Source organism: Rhinatrema bivittatum, chromosome 9 (genome assembly GCF_901001135.1).
Source record: "Rhinatrema bivittatum chromosome 9, aRhiBiv1.1, whole genome shotgun sequence".
Lineage (NCBI taxonomy): Eukaryota > Metazoa > Chordata > Amphibia > Gymnophiona > Rhinatrematidae > Rhinatrema > Rhinatrema bivittatum.
Window position 1 is genome coordinate 456,416 of NC_042623.1, and position 18,096 is coordinate 474,511.

Here is an 18,096-nt window from a genome sequence, read left to right on the forward strand (position 1 = left end):
CCTTATAAAATACGTCATACGCATGTACGTGTGAAGCCCGCCCATGACACGCCCTTTATTGTGCGCACTTATATGCACCTAAATGCATCATTCATAAGTGTGCATCCCTTATAAAATACGTCATACGCATGTACGTGTGAAGCCCGCCCATGACACGCCCTTTATTCTGCGCACTTATATGCACCTAAATGCATCATTCATAAGTGTGCATCCCTTATAAAATACGTCATACGCATGTACGTGTGAAGCCCGCCCATGACACGCCCTTTATTGTGCGCACTTATATGCACCTAAATGCATCATTCATAAGTGTGCATCCCTTATAAAATACGTCATACGCATGTACGTGTGAAGCCCGCCCATGACACGCCCTTTATTCTGCGCACTTATATGCACCTAAATGCATCATGTCATAAGTGTGCATCCCTTATAAAATATGTCATACGCATGTACGTGTGAAGCCCGCCCACGACACGCCCTTTTTTGTGCACACTTATATGCACCTAAATGCATCATGTCATAAGTGTGTGTCCCTTATAAAATACGTCATACGCATGTACGTGTGAAGCCTGCCCATGACACACCCTTTTTTGTGCACACTTATATGCACCTAAATGCATCATGTCATAAGTGTGCATCCCTTATAAAATACGTCATACGCATGTACGTGTGAAGCCCGCCCATGACACGCCCTTTATTCTGCGCACTTATATGCACCTAAATGCATCATGTCATAGTGTGCGCACAAACTATAAAATAGCCACATCCCTGGGTGCAAGTGTACGCCCATGCGCTGGTATGAAAGTTACTGTCCAACTGTCCAGTCTAATGTTTTAAACTTCTGCCATTTGCATAGAGATGGGATCAACATTCAGCTAAGTAAGGACTTAGCCAGTTAAAAGATTTTGAAAAATTTCCACCCAAATTTCACTAGGTGGCTCTATTTAGCCGAGCCAGTTCTGGGCAGGCTGGGAAAAAGCTGGAAGGTTAGGGGCAATTTCAGCAGTGGCTATCCACCCTGGCTGTACAAATTCAGGTGCTGCAACAGAGCCTGAGCTAGTTGCTCTTTAAGAGGGTCCCAGTGCAAACCATGGCTTTTCCTCCCTCCTTCATTCTCTCCAGGTCCCTGCAGGCCAAGGCTCCATCACTTCCCTTTCTTCACCCATTTAAATATGAAAACACTTCCTTCCAGACAGTGGGGACCCTTTTCTCTCCCTCCTGCCCTCCGTTACTAATATCACAACTTAAGCACTGACATCGGGGGGTTCCCTACCCTTTTTCCAAATAAGGAGAAGTCCTTTTTAGTACCTGCAGCCTCATTCCAGCAAAGATACATTTACAATTTTGCTGATTTGTATTTTCTGCTGGTTGAAGTTAATATTTTTGTTAAATAAAAATTAGTGTTTTTCAAACTGGCATAGTAGTATAAAATAAAAACTGACTATATCTTTTCAGAAATCTCTCTTACTGGAACGGATACTGTAGCATCATAAATGGAACAGGTACATTTAAACATTATTTCAATCTGAAGAATTATTGTTTTATTCTAAAATCCTGCATAGGAGGAAGTAAAAAAATATAGATTAGTTACAAATTATCCATGGATCCTTCCTTAGATTTCTAGCTGCTCAGAGGGTAATTTTCAAAGTCATTTTTTTTGCATTGAATCTGGTTTTCTGTGTGTGAACAGCTCAGAGCTCACTCATGTGATGGTACATGCAGAGCCCGCTTACCTGTGTACTTTTACATGAACTCGCACAGGCATTTGGGAGTGAAGTTGGCATTGCACACATTTTTTTTAAATTAAAATGCATGTACATAATTGCATGCAGGAAATTTATGCCTCTGAAGAAGAGGTGCAATTTTACACTAGTGCATGGTTCCAAATACTAGACTAATTATCTGAGTATTTCCAAAGCTTGCTTTGAAAATAAAGTTTGCAAGTATTCAGGCTTTAATGCTGTGTGAGCTGTTTGGAAATTACCCTCCCCAGGGGCAATTATTAAAACTATTCAGATCGTTGCAAAGTCTGTGCACACTTTCCCTTTAAAGATTGCCCTAGGGAAAAAGTACCCACAAAGAGTTGCACTTGTGTTTCCCATGGATATTCTTTCCCTAAAAACAACATGCTTAAAGGTGAATTTTAAAAGCCCAACATGCACATCAATCAGGGAATGCAGGAATATGTCGAGCTGGTGTGCGCGAGCGGATTTTAAAGGCCACCTGGATACCTGTGTAAATGCTACTGCGTGCACAAATGAAAAGTATTTTAAAAGGGGCGTGAGCGAGATTTGGGTGGGGCATGGGTGTTCCAATATTTTAACCAGAAATTTGTGTGTAAATACTTAAGCGCACTGGTGCATGCTGTGTCCACTGCCGCATAATTTTACTTCTGTTATGGATGACGTGTATGTGATAAAACAAAACAAAATAACCAGGCAGATCAGCAGGGTTTTAAAGGTTGGGGCTAACAGGAGGGAAGAAAGGCTATTAAAGTAGGGTGGCTTGGAAGACCAATTTAATGGGCAAACTGGAAAGGAACTGATCTTAGCGGCAACGGTGTTGGCATGAGTGCCTTTTAAAATACCCCCACTTACACGGTAGAAACGAGAATTGTACACACAGGTGCATGTCCACTTAAAATGAGCATACTTGTGTGCACAGCCAGGCTATTTTACAACAGACAAGGATATACCCGCGTATGTTATAAAATAGCCCTGTCCCTGGATACGGCCAATGAATGCACTCATATGTGCGCCAGTGTTTGGCTTGAAAGTTAGTTACTATCCCTGTTTTGAAAATACAAAATTTACCATGTTGTTGTCTTCCCTTCCTAAGCACATTTGGGAATATCTCAACAAAAATAAGAGAAAAAAAATAAGTGTTTTGATGGTAACTTTCAGTGTGGTATGAGGATGCACATGTGCGCACGTTCATCAGCCCACGCCTGGGGAGGGAAAACACTATTGTCAGGAGTGCACATGGCGAAAATAGGGGTTATTTCTTGGTCAGACCATCCCCTGTCTTTATCACTTATTCTTTGCAACAGAACTGTTTGTTACATTGGAAATGGTTAATAGAGGATGCTCTTCTGAAGGATGACGAGAATGTTGAATCTATTGAGGGCTGACTCGGAATACTGTTCTTTAAATGAAACAGAGGATGTGTATAGAAATTTAGTTTGGGATGCATGCAAAGCAAGGTTCGGGGTCATATTGTTGCGTTAAAGAGCGCCATAAACAAGAGGAGGAAAATAGGTTGAGAAGGGAGGTTAGGGTATTAGGAGGAATGTGCAGTCCTCTTTGGATGAGTTGAGAATAACTTTGGTCCATAAGCCTGGTGCTTTGAATGCTCTCATTGATCGTAAAGTGGTTGCTCATATGAGGAGGGTTTGGTCACAAATATTATGATCAGGGAAACAAACCTGGCAGGCTCCTTGCTCGTAAGCTCAACTCCATTTTAACAAATAGATTTGTCTCTGAAAGAGAGTTGGATGGCAGAGGATTGGTGAATGACCCAGCTGAAATTAGTGAATGCTTTGCCTCTTTTTTACCAAATTATGGGGCGGATTTTCTAAGTTCGCAGAACTTAGAAAATTAGGTGGTAACAGGGGGCGGTCCTGCGCTAGCTGACAGTGATTGCACAGCCGCGGTGCGATCGCTGCTGGCGACGCGCCGAATAACTACTCCATAAAAGGTGTAGTTATTCCCGCGAAATAGGCAGCCAATAGGCTCCTTACCTTTTCGCTGTCTGCGCTGTCTTCGCAGAGTTGGCCCCGGTGATGCCCAGACTCCTCCTCTTCCGGGGCCAACTCCACCCCGATGTCCCCTTCGCAGGTGTGCGCTACAATTTCTAGCTATTGCATGCTTGTGCTGGTAGCGCAAACGTGCGATAGCCTTAGAAAATAAGGCCCTATATTCGCAAGAGGCCATTGATATAGATATAGAGGTGGAAGCATTTCTTGATAAAATTTCTTTACCTATTTGACTCCTGCAGAAACCTGAATTCTTGATAAAGAAGTCTCACACTTTGAAATAGAGGAGGTGATTAAATCATTGTGGGGGGGAGGGTGCTTAGGAGAAGATGTTTTTTCTTTAAATTATTATAAAACTTCTATGCACATTTTGGTACCAAAATTGGCAAACATATTTATTTATTTATTGGTTTTTTATACCGTTATTCGAATAAACATCACAACGGTTTACATAGAACTGAGGAGAAATACAATGAACAGGGGGAGGGATAAAGGGGAAAAGTGAGGAAGAGAAGAACAATGAGAGATAGGGGAGGAAAAGAAGGACAGTGCAGGACAAAGGAGACAATTGTCGAAGGGTTAGGGTTAGAATTACAATAAGCATAAAACAGTAAAAACATCGAGCGGTAAATAGATAGAAGAGCCTATATTACATTAAGCTTCAACAGTAGGTGTCAAGCAGTATAAACTATGATACAGTAAGCCTCAAACAGTAGGGATGTGAATCGTTTTTTGACGATTTAAAATATCGTCCGATATATTTTAAATCGTCAAAAATCGTTAGAGCCACGATACAATAACAATTCTCCCGATTTATCATCAAAAAATCGTTAATCGGGGGAATGGGGAGGGGAAGGGGGAGGGCGGGGAAACCGGCACACTAAAACAACCCTAAAACCCACCCCGACCCTTTAAAATAAATCCCCCACCCTCCCGAACCCCCCCCCCAAAATGCCTTAAATTACCTGGGGTCCAGCGGGGGTCCGGAACGACCTCCTGCGGTCGAATCGTGTTGTCTACGGCCAGCGCCATTTTGCAAAATGGCGGCGCAAAATGGCGCCGGCCGTAGACAACACGATTCGACCGCAGGAGGTCGTTCCGGACCCCCGCTGGACCCCAGGTAATTTAAGGCATTTGGGGGGGGGGTTTCGGGAGGGGGGGGATTTATTTTAAAGGGTCGGGGTGGGTTTTAGGGATGTTTTAGTGTGCCGGTTTTCGATTTACACAATTTTCACGATTTTCACGATATTTTAAAACCCCAAACGGCAACGATCCGATTCCCTCCCCCTCCCAGCCGAAATCGATCGTTAAGACGATATATGACACGATTCACATCTCTATCAAACAGTGAGCAATAAGGAGTAGGAGTAAACAGCTGAATATGTGATCAACGAGGAGCATGGGCAACCGGGTGCAACTAAGCTTTCTGAAAAACGCCCCTTTCTATAATAAGTGCAATGTTAAAATCTTGTTACTGGGTTATTAAGAGTGCCCTGCCCTTTTGTGTGTGGAAGTATCTGCACTGCTTCACAGCTGTAAGTGGCTGGGAAACGGCAGTGCTAGCCAGCATTATACATTATACATCTCCGTGTGCGCTCCTTATGGCACTGACTTTGCACCTGTGCAGGCTTTTCATTTGGAAATCTCTGTGTGTGCTGTAAAGTAGAGGCAAAGCCCGTGGATACTTTTGCACTCATGGCTCTGGTCAGCTGCTAATCTTTCAATAGGGAACTGTGGAGTTTCCTTTAAAAGTTTAATATGTTTAATATGCACATTGTTATACTTTTGCACAATTGTTAAAAGAGTTACAATTTAAATTTTGTAAACCGTTATGATGGCTTTACTGAATGACGGTATATAAAACTCAAACAAACAAACAAATAAATAAACAAATAAATAAAAGTTTGCTTGTAATTCCATAGGTTCTTTCACATTCCCAGGGTTGCTTTGCAAATGAGACGGGGATTTAAAAATTGTCCTTCAAATTGGGAAAACGTTTAGTACATCTGACCCAGGAAGTACTTCAATGCGGAAGGAAGATGGAAATGTGACTTATTGTTCCAGTACTGGGCAGCCGTGCATGAGAAAAGCTAAAGGAAATTATGCAGTTTCTTTTCCTAGTAGCATGGTTTTCATATCATTACACTCAACATCCATCCACCACAAAGTCCTGTACTGCAGGTGCGTCATTGCTTTAAGTTGTTTGTAAGCAGTTTATCAGAAAAGGTTAAAATGTTTCTCTACATTTGGTAAATCAGTGGCTTTTCTATTCTGCTCGTTTTAAGGAGATGTCATTTCTCTTCAGCTATTAAATACTGAGAACATTACAACACCAATGTTTAAGGCTGCTGAGGGCCTGATCTGGACAGCTAAAGTTTGGCACAATTTCAGCAACATTTAAATGTCTACATTTTAAGCTGAAAACCATGCAGTTTAGGGGCCTAAACCTGAGGTACCTCGCTTTAGATCTGCTATTCTGCCTAGGTTAGGGACCTGGGACTGCAGATCACTGCTTCTAGTTCCAGCCATTTTTAGGCCTCACTCAGCAGTGGGGGTATCTTCATTTATGCAGATCTAGGTGTCTGGGATGGGGGGGACGGCCCTCGCCCAGGGACTCAGCTATTTTATAACATGCGTATGTATTGGAGTGCACGTTATAAAATAGCCCTGCTGTGCTCACATGTGCACACGCTCGTCGGCCCTCGCCCAGGGACTCGGCTATTTTATAACATGTGTATGTATTGGAGTGCACGTTATAAAATAGCCCTGCTGTGCTCACATGTGCACACGCTCGTCGGCCCTCGCCCAGGGACTCAGCTATTTTATAACATGTGTATGTATTGGAGTGCACGTTATAAAATAGCCCTGCTGTGCTCACATGTGCACACGCTCGTCGGCCCTCGCCCAGGGACTCAGCTATTTTATAACATGCGCATGTATTGGAGTGCACGTTATAAAATAGCCCTGCTGTGCTCACATGTGCACACGCTCGTCGGCCCTCGCCCAGGGACTCAGCTATTTTATAACATGCGTATGTATTGGAGTGCACGTTATAAAATAGCCCTGCTGTGCTCACATGTGCACACGCTCGTCGGCCCTCGCCCAGGGACTCAGCTATTTTATAACATGCGTATGTATTGGAGTGCACGTTATAAAATAGCCCTGCTGTGCTCACATGTGCACACGCTCGTCGGCCCTCGCCCAGGGACTCAGCTATTTTATAACATGCGCATGTATTGGAGTGCACGTTATAAAATAGCCCTGCTGTGCTCACATGTGCACACGCTCATCGGCCCTCGCCCAGGGACTCAGCTATTTTATAACATGCGCATGTATTGGAGTGCACGTTATAAAATAGCCCGGCTGTGCTCACATGTGCACACGCTCGTCGGCCCTCGCCCAGGGACTCAGCTATTTTATAACATGCGCATGTATTGGAGTGCACGTTATAAAATAGCCCTGCTGTGCTCACATGTGCACACGCTCGTCGGCCCTCGCCCAGGGACTCAGCTATTTTATAACATGCGCATGTATTGGAGTGCACGTTATAAAATAGCCCTGCTGTGCTCACGTGTGCACTGAATTTTAAGTGCGCACAAGTTCCACATCCTGAGGTAGATCTTAAATAAGTATGCACAACCGGCGGGAACAAAAGTATGCCGGATTTGATAAGATACGTGCATAGCCACGCGTATCTTATAAAATCCGGGGTCGGCACAAGCAAGGCTGCCTCCATTCTCTCCGAGGCTGCTCTGAAATCGGAGCAGCCTCGGAGGGAACTTTCCTTCCGCGTCCACCCACCTTCCCCTTCCTTCCCCTCCCTTCCCCTATCTATCCCACCCCCCAGCCCTACCTAAATCCCCCCCCCCCACCTTTTGTTGTGGAAGTTACGCCTGCTTGAAGCAGGCGTAACTTGCTCGCGCCGCCTCGGCATCCCCCGGCACAGGCCGCAGTGCCGGGGGACTCGGGACCACCCTCCTGACCCGCCCCCGGACCCGCCCCAGACCGCCCCCTGACCCCGGGCACGCCCCCAGGACACGCCCCCAGACTGCCGCTATGCCCCGGACACGCCCCCTTCCGCCCCTTTTACGAAGCCTCGGGACTTACATGCATCCTGGGGCTTTGCGCGTGCTGGCGGCCTATGGAAAATAGGTGCGCCAGCGCACATAAATCTGACAGGACTTACGTGCCCAGGACTTTTAAAATCTAGCCCATACTGTGTAAGGGGGGGGGTTTTTAAAAGGGACGCACACCAACGCATTGCCTGTTTTACCAGTTCCTTTCCAGGTCACCCAGTTACCGGCTAGGTCCTCCAGTCCCCCTCCTGGTTTGATAGCCTGTACACCCCCAGTTACCCCAGACCCTTTAAACCCCTCTGAAATGGTTCATTACTTTTTTGTTTGGACTTACGTGCCATCCATTGTAGAAGTGAATGCACACGGCAGGGGGTCTCAGTGCACACTGGATCATGTGAGAGTCCCAAAACTCCCAAATACTGCCTATGCCCAGACCATGCCCCGCCCCTTTTGAGAAATTCTCAGATGTGTGCGCAGCAGCATTTTTGGGAATGCTTTTTTTAAAAAATCCACTCAGCTTGCACAAGCCCAACATATTCGCACAGGCCCTAATCATTGTGAATGTCAGGCTTTTAAAAATCACCTTTAGGGTGGCCCGGTGCATTCTGAGTGGATTTTAAAAGCATAAATGCCGCTGCGTGCACAAAAGGAGCAGGGCATGGGTGTGGTCATTCCTGGATTTTAACCTAAAATTTGCACAAGAAATACTTTTGCACACTGGCACGTGTCGGGATCCCTGCCATGTAACTTTACTTGTGTTATGGATGACGTGTAACTTATAAAACAAAAAAATCTAGGCAGATCAATGGGGTTTTAAAGGTGCACAGGTGCGCACCATGCACGTGGCCATATGCACATATGTTATAAAATGACTGTGTCCCTGGGCACGGGCTGATGAACCCACGCGCCCCTTTGAAAGTTACCGTCTTAGAGTTTGACTATGAATATAATCTGACATCATTCTACCACAGGAGAAAATTCAGAATAATAATACAGAGTGGCAATCTTCAGAGGGATTTACATGAGTAAATGAGTGTCTACTTGTACAAAGGGATGGTAACTTTCAAACAGGCGCGAGGGCACACACAGGTGTGCATGCTGGCCCCGGCCCAGTTACACAAACATTTTATAAATATTTGCATCTTATAAAAGGGCCTTGCTGCGCACATGTGCACCAGATTTTAAGTGGATGCATGCATGGCCATGTAAATGGCGATTCTATAGCGTAAGCTGGGGAATTTTATAAGGGAAGCATGACTACACCATTACCAGTTTCCACTTCATACATCAACTCACCCAGGTATGAGCCGGGTCCTTTCAACTTCCCTTGTTTGATAGCCCGGACTCCCCCAAGTTACCCAAGACCTTGTAAACCCGGAAGAAATGGCTTGTTGTTATTATTTTTTAACTTAAACATCCTGCATAGCAGAAGTAAACTTAGGTGGCACTGGATCTGGGTGTAAGCAGATACGTGCACGTCTCTTGGCCATGTCCCAAAATGCCATGCTCCACCAACACCATGCACATGCCCTGCACCTTTTAGAAAACCTTTGAGATGTGCGCTCTGCGGGAGATACCCGCCTGTCTGGGCGGCTTCTGCCCACATTCTCTAATTGATTTGCACACCGAGCTTTTGAAATTCACCTTTATGTGCATTTGAAAATGTTTTCCCTTCCTCCCTTATTTGTGACTACAGGTGTGCACTTTCCACAACACAGACACGTACTTTTACCTGTGCTGGGGGTGGGATGCAGATTCTAAAATATATTCATTTTGAAATACCTGTGAGTCGAGTATTTTACCCCAGGAACTTTCACCTTCAAAGTGCGCAGAAGGAAGGCTCCCAGGGGAATCCTAAATTGTTAAATGAAATGGATTACCTCTTTGTGCATTGTCTGAGAAAGTATTCAGTGTATTCCACATTGACACCATCTCCTTTTCTTATCTGCCAGATGCTGCATCGTTTCCTCCCTTTGTTGACAAGAATAAAGTTCTTCGCTTCTTCACCTCTGACATCTGCAGGTAAGAAAGATGTTCTCGCATCACTTCTCATTCTCTTCATCACCTGCAGGTAGGAGAGATGTTCTCGCATCACTTCTCATTCTCTTCATCACCTGCAGGTAGGAGAGATGTTCTCGCATCACTTCTCATTCTCTTCATCACCTGCAGGTAGGAGAGATGTTCTCGCATCACTTCTCATTCTCTTCATCACCTGCAGGTAGGAGAGATGTTCTCGCATCACTTCACATTCTCTTCATCACCTGCAGGTAGGAGAGATGTTCTCGCATCACTTCTCATTCTCTTCATCACCTGCAGGTAGGAGAGATGTTCTCGCATCACTTCACATTCTCTCCATCACCTGCAGGTAGGAGAGATGTTCTCAGATCACTTCACAATCTCTTCATCACCTGCAGGTAGGAGAGATGTTCTCGCATCACTTCTCATTCTCTTCATCACCTGCAGGTAGGAGAGATGTTCTCGCATCACTTCACATTCTCTCCATCATGCGCACAGCAGAATGAGACTTCGTTTTTCTCGTGAAATCCATGCAGTAAGTTACAAACTACTTTGGGTGCAATTTTCAAAACAGCCCACCCAGGTGCAAAGTCCACAGCTACTTTCCACCCCAGAAACTTTCTATAAACTTTCAGAGGGAAATTCTGCAAGCACTCTTCCTTTGGAGTTTAGGTTAAATCTAATTACTTGCCCTTCCAAATCCAAGCTCATGGCAAGTTACTAATTTAGATATACCGCTATTTAGTAAGTCCTTGCCCCAAAGGGCTTACAGTCTAAGGGGCCGATGCAGTAATCATGCACAGAAAGCGAGCGCTGAACAGTCAGTGCCTGTTTTCTTAACGCGCTCCCAGATATCCCTGCTGGGGGCGCAGTGCAATATTTAAATTAGGGGTCTCGTTATCGAGGAGGCGCTAGGGTCACTTGCACACCCCCAGTGCCTCCTTGCTAATGAGAACCTGATCGGTGTTGGCCGTCCACCGGTTAGGAAAACGGACGTTGAGTTTATCACCGAGTTTATCAGCATCGGTTTTTCTAAATGCCACACAGCCAGGGGGGTTCAGGAAACGGACGCTGAGTTTATCACCGAGTTTATCAGCATCGGTTTTTCTAAACTCTGCACAGCCGGGGGGTTCAGGAAACGGACGCTGAGTTTATCACCGAGTTTATCAGCATCGGTTTTTCTAAACGCCGCACAGCCAGGGGGGTTCAGGAAATGGACGCTGAGTTTATCGCCGAGTTTATCAGCATCGGTTTTTCTAAACGCCGCACAGCCGGGGGGTTCAGGAAACGGACGCTGAGTTTATCACCGAGTTTATCAGCATGGGTTTTTCTAAACTCCGCACAGCCAGGGGGGTTCAGGAAACGGACGCCGAGTTTATCACCGAGTTTATCAGCATCGGTTTTTCTAAACGCCACATAGCCAGGGGGTTCAGGAAACGGATGCCGAGTTTATTACCGAGTTTATCAGCATGTTATAAAATTCAGGGTCGGTGCGCACAAGGGGAGCCCGATGGCTTTCCATGTTCTCTTCAAGGCCGCTCCTAAATCAGAGCGGCCTTGGAGGGAACTTTTTTTTGGATCCTCCCCTTCCCCCCCTTCCCCCCCTTCCCCTATCTAACCACCTCCCGGCCCTACGTAAATCCCCCCTTACCTTATTTGATGAAGTTACGCCTACAGGCATAACTCTGGCAGGCATAACTTGCGCGCGAACCTCCTAGAGGCATTATGACATTTTCCGTTTTATTAACCATTCCCTTCCTAATAATTCCTAACATTCTGTTTGCTTTTTTGACTGCTGCAGCACACTGAGCAGACAGTTTCAATATATTATCCATTATGAGGCCTAGTAGGGATGTGAATCGGGTGCCTGATCGTTCCCGGTTTCGGGTTTGTCTGGATGTGGGAAAATCTCGTTTTCCCGCAGATTTCCGTTTTTTTTTCATGAAAAACTGGATTTCGGGTTAGTGCGCGCTAACAAAAAATAGCAAAAAGTAACAAAAAATAACAAAAATAAACATTTTTTTGTTAGCGCGCACTAACCCGAAAAACAATTTTTACGAAAATTCGGGGGGGGAAAGTGATTGTTTCTTTTTTTACCCAATATATAACGAATTTAGAAATATTGTACGATATTTCAATTCGTTATAAAAATGATTCACATTCCTAATGCCTAGATGTCTTTCCTAGGTGGTAACTCCTAAGACAGAACCTAACATTGTATAACTACAGCAAGGGATATTTTTTCCTTTATGCATTATTTTGCACTTGTCCACGTTAAATTTCATCTGCCATTTAGAAGCCCAATCTTCCAGTCTCACAAGATCCTCCTGCAATTCATCACAATCCGCTTGAAATTTAGCTACTCTGCATAATTTTGTGTCATCCGCAAATTTGATCACCTTACTCATTGTACTCCTTTCCAGATCATTTATAAATATATTAAAAAGCATTGGTCCAAGTACATATCCCTGAGGCACTCCGCTCTTTACCTTTTTCCACTGAGAAAACTGACCGTTTAATCCTACTCTCTGTTTCCTGTCTTTTAATCAACTTGCAATCCACAAAAAGACATCACCTCCTATCCCATGACTTTTTAGTTTTCTTAGAAGCTTCTCAGGTGGGACTTTGTCGAACACCTTTGTCGAACACCTTCTAAAAATATAGTATACTTGGATTTTCAGAAGGCGTTTGACAAAGTTCCTCATGAGAGGCTTCTAGGAAAAGTAAAAAGTCATGGGATAGGTGGCGATGTCCTTTCGTGGATTGCAAACTGGCTAAAAGACAGGAAACAGAGAGTAGGATTAAATGGGCAATTTTCTCAGTGGAAGGGAGTGGACAGTGGAGTGGCTCAGGGATCTGTATTGGGACCCTTACTTTTCAATATATTTATAAATGATCTGGAAAGAAATACGACGAGTGAGATAATCAAATTTGCAGATGACACAAAATTGTTCAGAGTAGTTAAATCACAAGCGGATTGTGATAAATTGCAGGAAGACCTTGTGAGACTGGAAAATTGGGCATCCAAATGGCAGATGAAATTTAATGTGGATAAGTGCAAGGTGATGCATATAGGGAAAAATAACCCATGCTATAATTAAACAATGTTGGGTTCCATATTAGGTGCTACAACCCAAGAAAGCGACCTAGGTGTCATAGTGGATAACACATTGAAATCGTCAGTACAGTGTGCTGCGGCAGTCAAAAAAGCAAACAGAATGTTGGGAATTATTAGAAAGGGAATGGTGAGAGACCCAAGATGGCCGCCACACGGTGAACATCGAGGCAATCTAGCTCCGCATTTTTTCCTCTATATCTTGCTAAGCTTGTTCCTTTACAGTTTCTACAACGTTTTTCAATGCCTCATACGAAGCGGAAAGCAAGAATTAGAGAGGTTACGGCCTCAACTCCATTACCTCTTCGTCAGATGCGGATTGAAGATGTGCTTCCTGGTTTGCAGCTAGAGCCGGTGAGGGGGGCCGCTGGCGTGGAAGGCGATGAGCGGACGCCGCACGCCCTGGCCGAGGAGATCTCGCTTAGTCCCGGCGAGCCTACAACCCCCTCCCTTTCCTGCAATCCCTCGCTCTATGAGGGGCGAGGAGAACAACAGCAGAGAATCTCAACGAACCAGCCTGTGGGAACATCGGAGGAGCCCCAGAGAAGCGGCATGGATGGAGTGCTGGCTTCGGTGAGCCCAGAAGGTCTGGGCTCCGGGGGAATAGAGTCTGGCTCGGGACGAGATGAACAAAGAGAGGTGGATTCCCAGGACAAAGGAGGTGAGGGAAACGAAATACATGTGGTATTGAAACACCCTTTGATTTCCCCTGAAAAAATAACTTCAGAAGAAATATGGAAGGCATTAACTGTGATGAATAAAGCTATTTTGGACTTAACAAATGCTGTGAAACAGAATTTAGAGAAGTCTAATATTTTGGAATTAAGAGTCCAGAAATGTGATTCATCTATGTTAAAAATGGAGAAAGATATTCAAGATATAAAAGCAGTTCAATGCAATTTGATAAAGTCGGATTCATATGTGAATGGAAAGATAGACTTTCTAGAAAATCAGTTACGAAGAAGTAACTTGAGAATTCTAAACTTCCCTAAAACAAAATGGTTGCCGCTAAAACATTTAATTAAAAGTTACTTAAGTAATATCCTGATGTACACAGAAGAGACTATTCCAACAGTAACTAGAGCTTATTACGTTCCAGGAGGGAAACTTAAAGAGAGAGACTCTCAGGAAGAACAAATGGAAAAAGAAGCTTCTCTCGATAATTTAACTGATTTTATTGAGAAATCTTACGAAGCAAAGATTCAAGAGCGAGCAACTGTTTCCCTCTCTTTCCTCCAGATCTCTGACAGAGATGAGGTATTAAGAAGATTTTTCAAAAAACAGGCTGAATTATTTTATGGATATCAAGTCAGAATATTCCCAGATATCACCAAGAGAACCCAAGAGAAAAGGAAAGCCTTCCTTGCTTTGAAGAATGAAATTGTGACCCGCGGGGCAAAATTTCATTTAAAATATCCATGTCGTTGTATTTTGGTTTACAATAATAATAAGTATATATTTACTGAATTGGAACAATTACGTGTATATCTGGACTCTCACTCTGATTAGTCCTGGGAAGTTAGGCAAAGAATGATAAATCTGCAAATAACCGTGTGATAGTAATTATGTTGAATACTTATAATTCCGCTTATTTTCATGTCAAGGGTCTCTCCCTTTGCTTATAATATGGAAAAAATATAATTTATTTTCTTCTTTCTTTTCCTTTCAAGTTGCAAGACTGAAAAGGAATGTACATCTTGTGATATTTCCAGTTTTTCTTATAAGTTTCAATATGTAATAATATTGTTGAAAAGTTATGAAAATAAAAAAAATTAAAAATAAAAAAAAAGAAAGGGAATGGTGAATAAAACGGAAAATGTCATAATGCCTCTGTATCGCTCCATGGTGAGACCGCACCTTGAATACTGTGTACAATTCTGGTCGCCGCATCTAAAAAAAGATATAATTGCGATGGAGAAGGTACAGAGAAAGGCTACCAAAATGATAAGGGGAATGGAACAACTCCCCTATGAGGAAAGACTAAAGAGGTTAGGACTTTTCAGCTTGGAGAAGAGACGACTGAGGGGGGATATGATAGAGGTGTTTAAAATCATGAGAGGTCTAGAACGGGTAGATGTGAATCGGTTATTTACTCTTTCGGATAGTAGAAAGACTAGGGGGCATTCCATGAAGTTAGCATGGGGCACATTTAAAACTAATCAGAGAAAGTTCTTTTTTACTCAACGCACATTTAAACTCTGGAATTTGTTGCCAGAGGATGTGGTTAGTGCAGTTAATATAGCTGTGTTTAAAAAAGGATTGGATAAGTTCTTGGAGGAGAAGTCCATTACCTGCTATTAAGTTCACTTACGGGTCTATCCAGTACCGAGCGGTAGGAAGAGCTGTGTTAGTGCCTACGGCACCCGCGGTTACCGCATGCACAGTGCAGCTCACCTACCGCTCGATCCTGAACTCTAATTTCATGCAAATGTAAACCGCGGCTAAGAAGTGCCCGTGAAGCGTTAGGCCCGCGCAACCCATTTTACTGGATAGAGCGCCTATACAGTATCCTGGGTGCGCGGGCCTAAGGCTTCACGCCACGCTGGTATCTGTCATTTCAAATGTCATTTGAAATGACAGATACCAGGAAGTTGCTTCGCTGCTGTCAGTGTCTGTTCTCCCCTCCTCCCGGAGCAGGGCGCGAAAAGCAGCCTTGCTCCGGGAGGAGGGTAGAATAGACACTGACATCGGCGAAGCAAAAAAAAATAAAACGAAAAAAGCCCCGGCCGTGATCATGGGTGCCGGTCTCCATGGCAGCCCCAGTCCTCTCCCCTGCTCCCAAAGCCAAAAAAAAAAAAAAGCGAAAAAACGTTGCAGCCCCCCTCCGATGTCCGGACTGGGGCTGCCACGGAGACTGCAATGGCGAAGAAAAAAAAAACCAAAAGCAATTTTGGTTTTTTTTTTTCAAAAGCGACAAGATCCCAAAAGTAAGTCGCTTTTGGACGCCTGCAAAACTTACTATTCTGAAGCCATCAGCAGGAAGACATTGCGATCGTAGCTCCTCCCGAGGAAGACAAAGATGGCCGCCTGCACGGGGGAAGCTACAATTGGCCGCTCAAGACGTGGCGTCACATCCCGTGACGCCAAACGTCGTGACGTCACGTCTTCAGCGGCCAATTGCACGCTTTCCCCGTGCAGGCGGCCATCTTCGTCGGGAGGAGCTACGATTGCAATGTCTTCCTGCTGATGGCTTCAGAATAGTAAGTTTTGCAGGCGTCCAAAAGCGACTTACTTTTGGGATCTTGACAGATCCCAAAAGTAAGTCGCTTTTGGAAAAAAAACAAAATTGTCGCTTTTGAAAAAAAAAAACCCAAAATTGCTTTTGGTTTTTTTTTGCTTCGCCGCTGTGTCCCTCCTTCTCCCGGAGCAAGGCTGCTTTTCGCGCCCTGCTCCGAGAGGAGGGGGGACACAGCGGCGAAGTGAAAAAAAACCAAAATTGCTTTTGGTTTTTTTTTGCTTCGCCGTTTTTTTTGCTTTGCCGTTGCAGTCTCCGTGGCAGCCCCAGTCCGGACATCGGAGGGGGGCTGCAACGTTTTTTTCGCTTTTTTTTGGCTTCGGGAGCAGGGGAGAGGACTGGGGCTGCCACGGAGACCGGCACCCATGATCGCGGCGGGGGCAGGTGAGCGGGGGCTGGGGGAAAGCTTTCCACCTACCCTTACCCATGCCTCTACCGCCTGGGTCAGGGTAGGCGGTAAGTTTGCAGGTTAAACGCGCGACAAAACGGCAGGGAAAGATAGCGATAGTCGGGGCGCGGGTTACGGGATGCTAGGGAATAGCTAATTCGCTCGTTTGCATGCAATATCGAGCTAATTCGCTCGTTTGCATGCAATATACATGCCGCGGGCGGAAGGGGTTGCCCAGGGAATTTAGGACACGGTAGGAGTAGGTTAAAGGGGATTCGGGATCGCAGGAAGGGCTAACGCGGCCGGAAACGAAGTAAAAAGCGGCTTAGGAGCAGGGTAAACGCGGCCGCACTTTACAGGATAGACCTGTTAGAGAATAGCCAGTGAGCCACTGCCATTAGTAATGGTTACATGGAATAGACTTAGTTTTTGGGTACTTGCCAGGTTCTTATGGCCTGGATTGGCCACTGTTGGAAACAGGATGCTGGGCTTGATGGACCCTTGGTCTGACCCAGTATGGCATTTTCTTATGTTCTTATCCAAATACACCACATATACCTGTTCACCTTTGTCCACATCTTTATTCACCCCTTCAAAAAAATGTTGGAGATTTGTGATGCAAAACTTCCCTTGGGTAAATCTATGCTGGCTGTGTCACATCAAACCATGTCTATCTAAATATTTTGTGATTTTTTTCTTTATTATAGTTTCTATGATTTTTCCCAGCACAGAAGTCATGCTCACCAGTCTATAGTTTCCCAGATCACCCTTCGATCCCTTTTTAAATATAGGGGTTACATTTTAGCCATCTTCCGATCTTCAGGTACATTGGATGATTTTAATGATAGGATGCAAATTTTTACTAATAGGTCTGAAATTTCATTTTTCAGTTCTTTCAGATTGCTGGAGTCTATACCATCTGGTCCAGGTAATTTACTACTCTTCAGTTTGTCAATCAGGCATATCACATCTTCCAGGTTTACTGTGATTTGGTTCAGTTGATCTGAATCATCACCCATGAAAACCTTCTCCAGAATCAGTATCTCTCCAATATTCTCTTTAGTAAATACTGAAGCAAAGAAATTGTTTAATCTTTCCATGATGGCCTTATCTTCTCTAAGTGTCCCTTTAACCCCTTGATCATCCAACGGTCCAACTGACTCCCTTTCAGGCTTTCTGCTTCGGATATATTTTTAAAGTTTTTATTGGGAGTTTTTGCCTCTACAGCCAACTACTTTTCAAATTTTCTCTTAGCCTGTCTTATCAATGTCTTACATTTAACTTGCCAATGCTTAATCCTATTTTCTTCTGATGGATCCTTCTTCCAATTTTTGAATGAAGATCTTTTGGCCAAAATAGCCTCTTTCACCTCCCCTTGTAACCATGCCAGTAATCGTTTTCCCTTCTTTCCACCTTTCTTAATACATGGAATACATCTGGTCTGTGCTTCTAGGATGGTATTTTTTTTTAACAATGTCCATGCCTGTTGCACACTTTTTACCTTTATAGCTG

General features: G+C 44.3%; 1 protein-coding gene across 1 annotated transcript in view; it reads left to right on the top strand.

The window, feature by feature from the left end:
• CD36 (CD36 molecule) overlaps positions 1-18,096 on the top strand; it is a 142,817-nt gene that overhangs the window by 97,274 nt on the left and 27,447 nt on the right. Inside the window, exons 6-7 of the mRNA XM_029616476.1 lie at positions 1,456-1,502; positions 9,783-9,852. Of these exons, the coding sequence (XP_029472336.1) occupies positions 1,456-1,502; positions 9,783-9,852 (117 nt within the window). The remainder of the gene's footprint in view (positions 1-1,455; positions 1,503-9,782; positions 9,853-18,096) is intronic.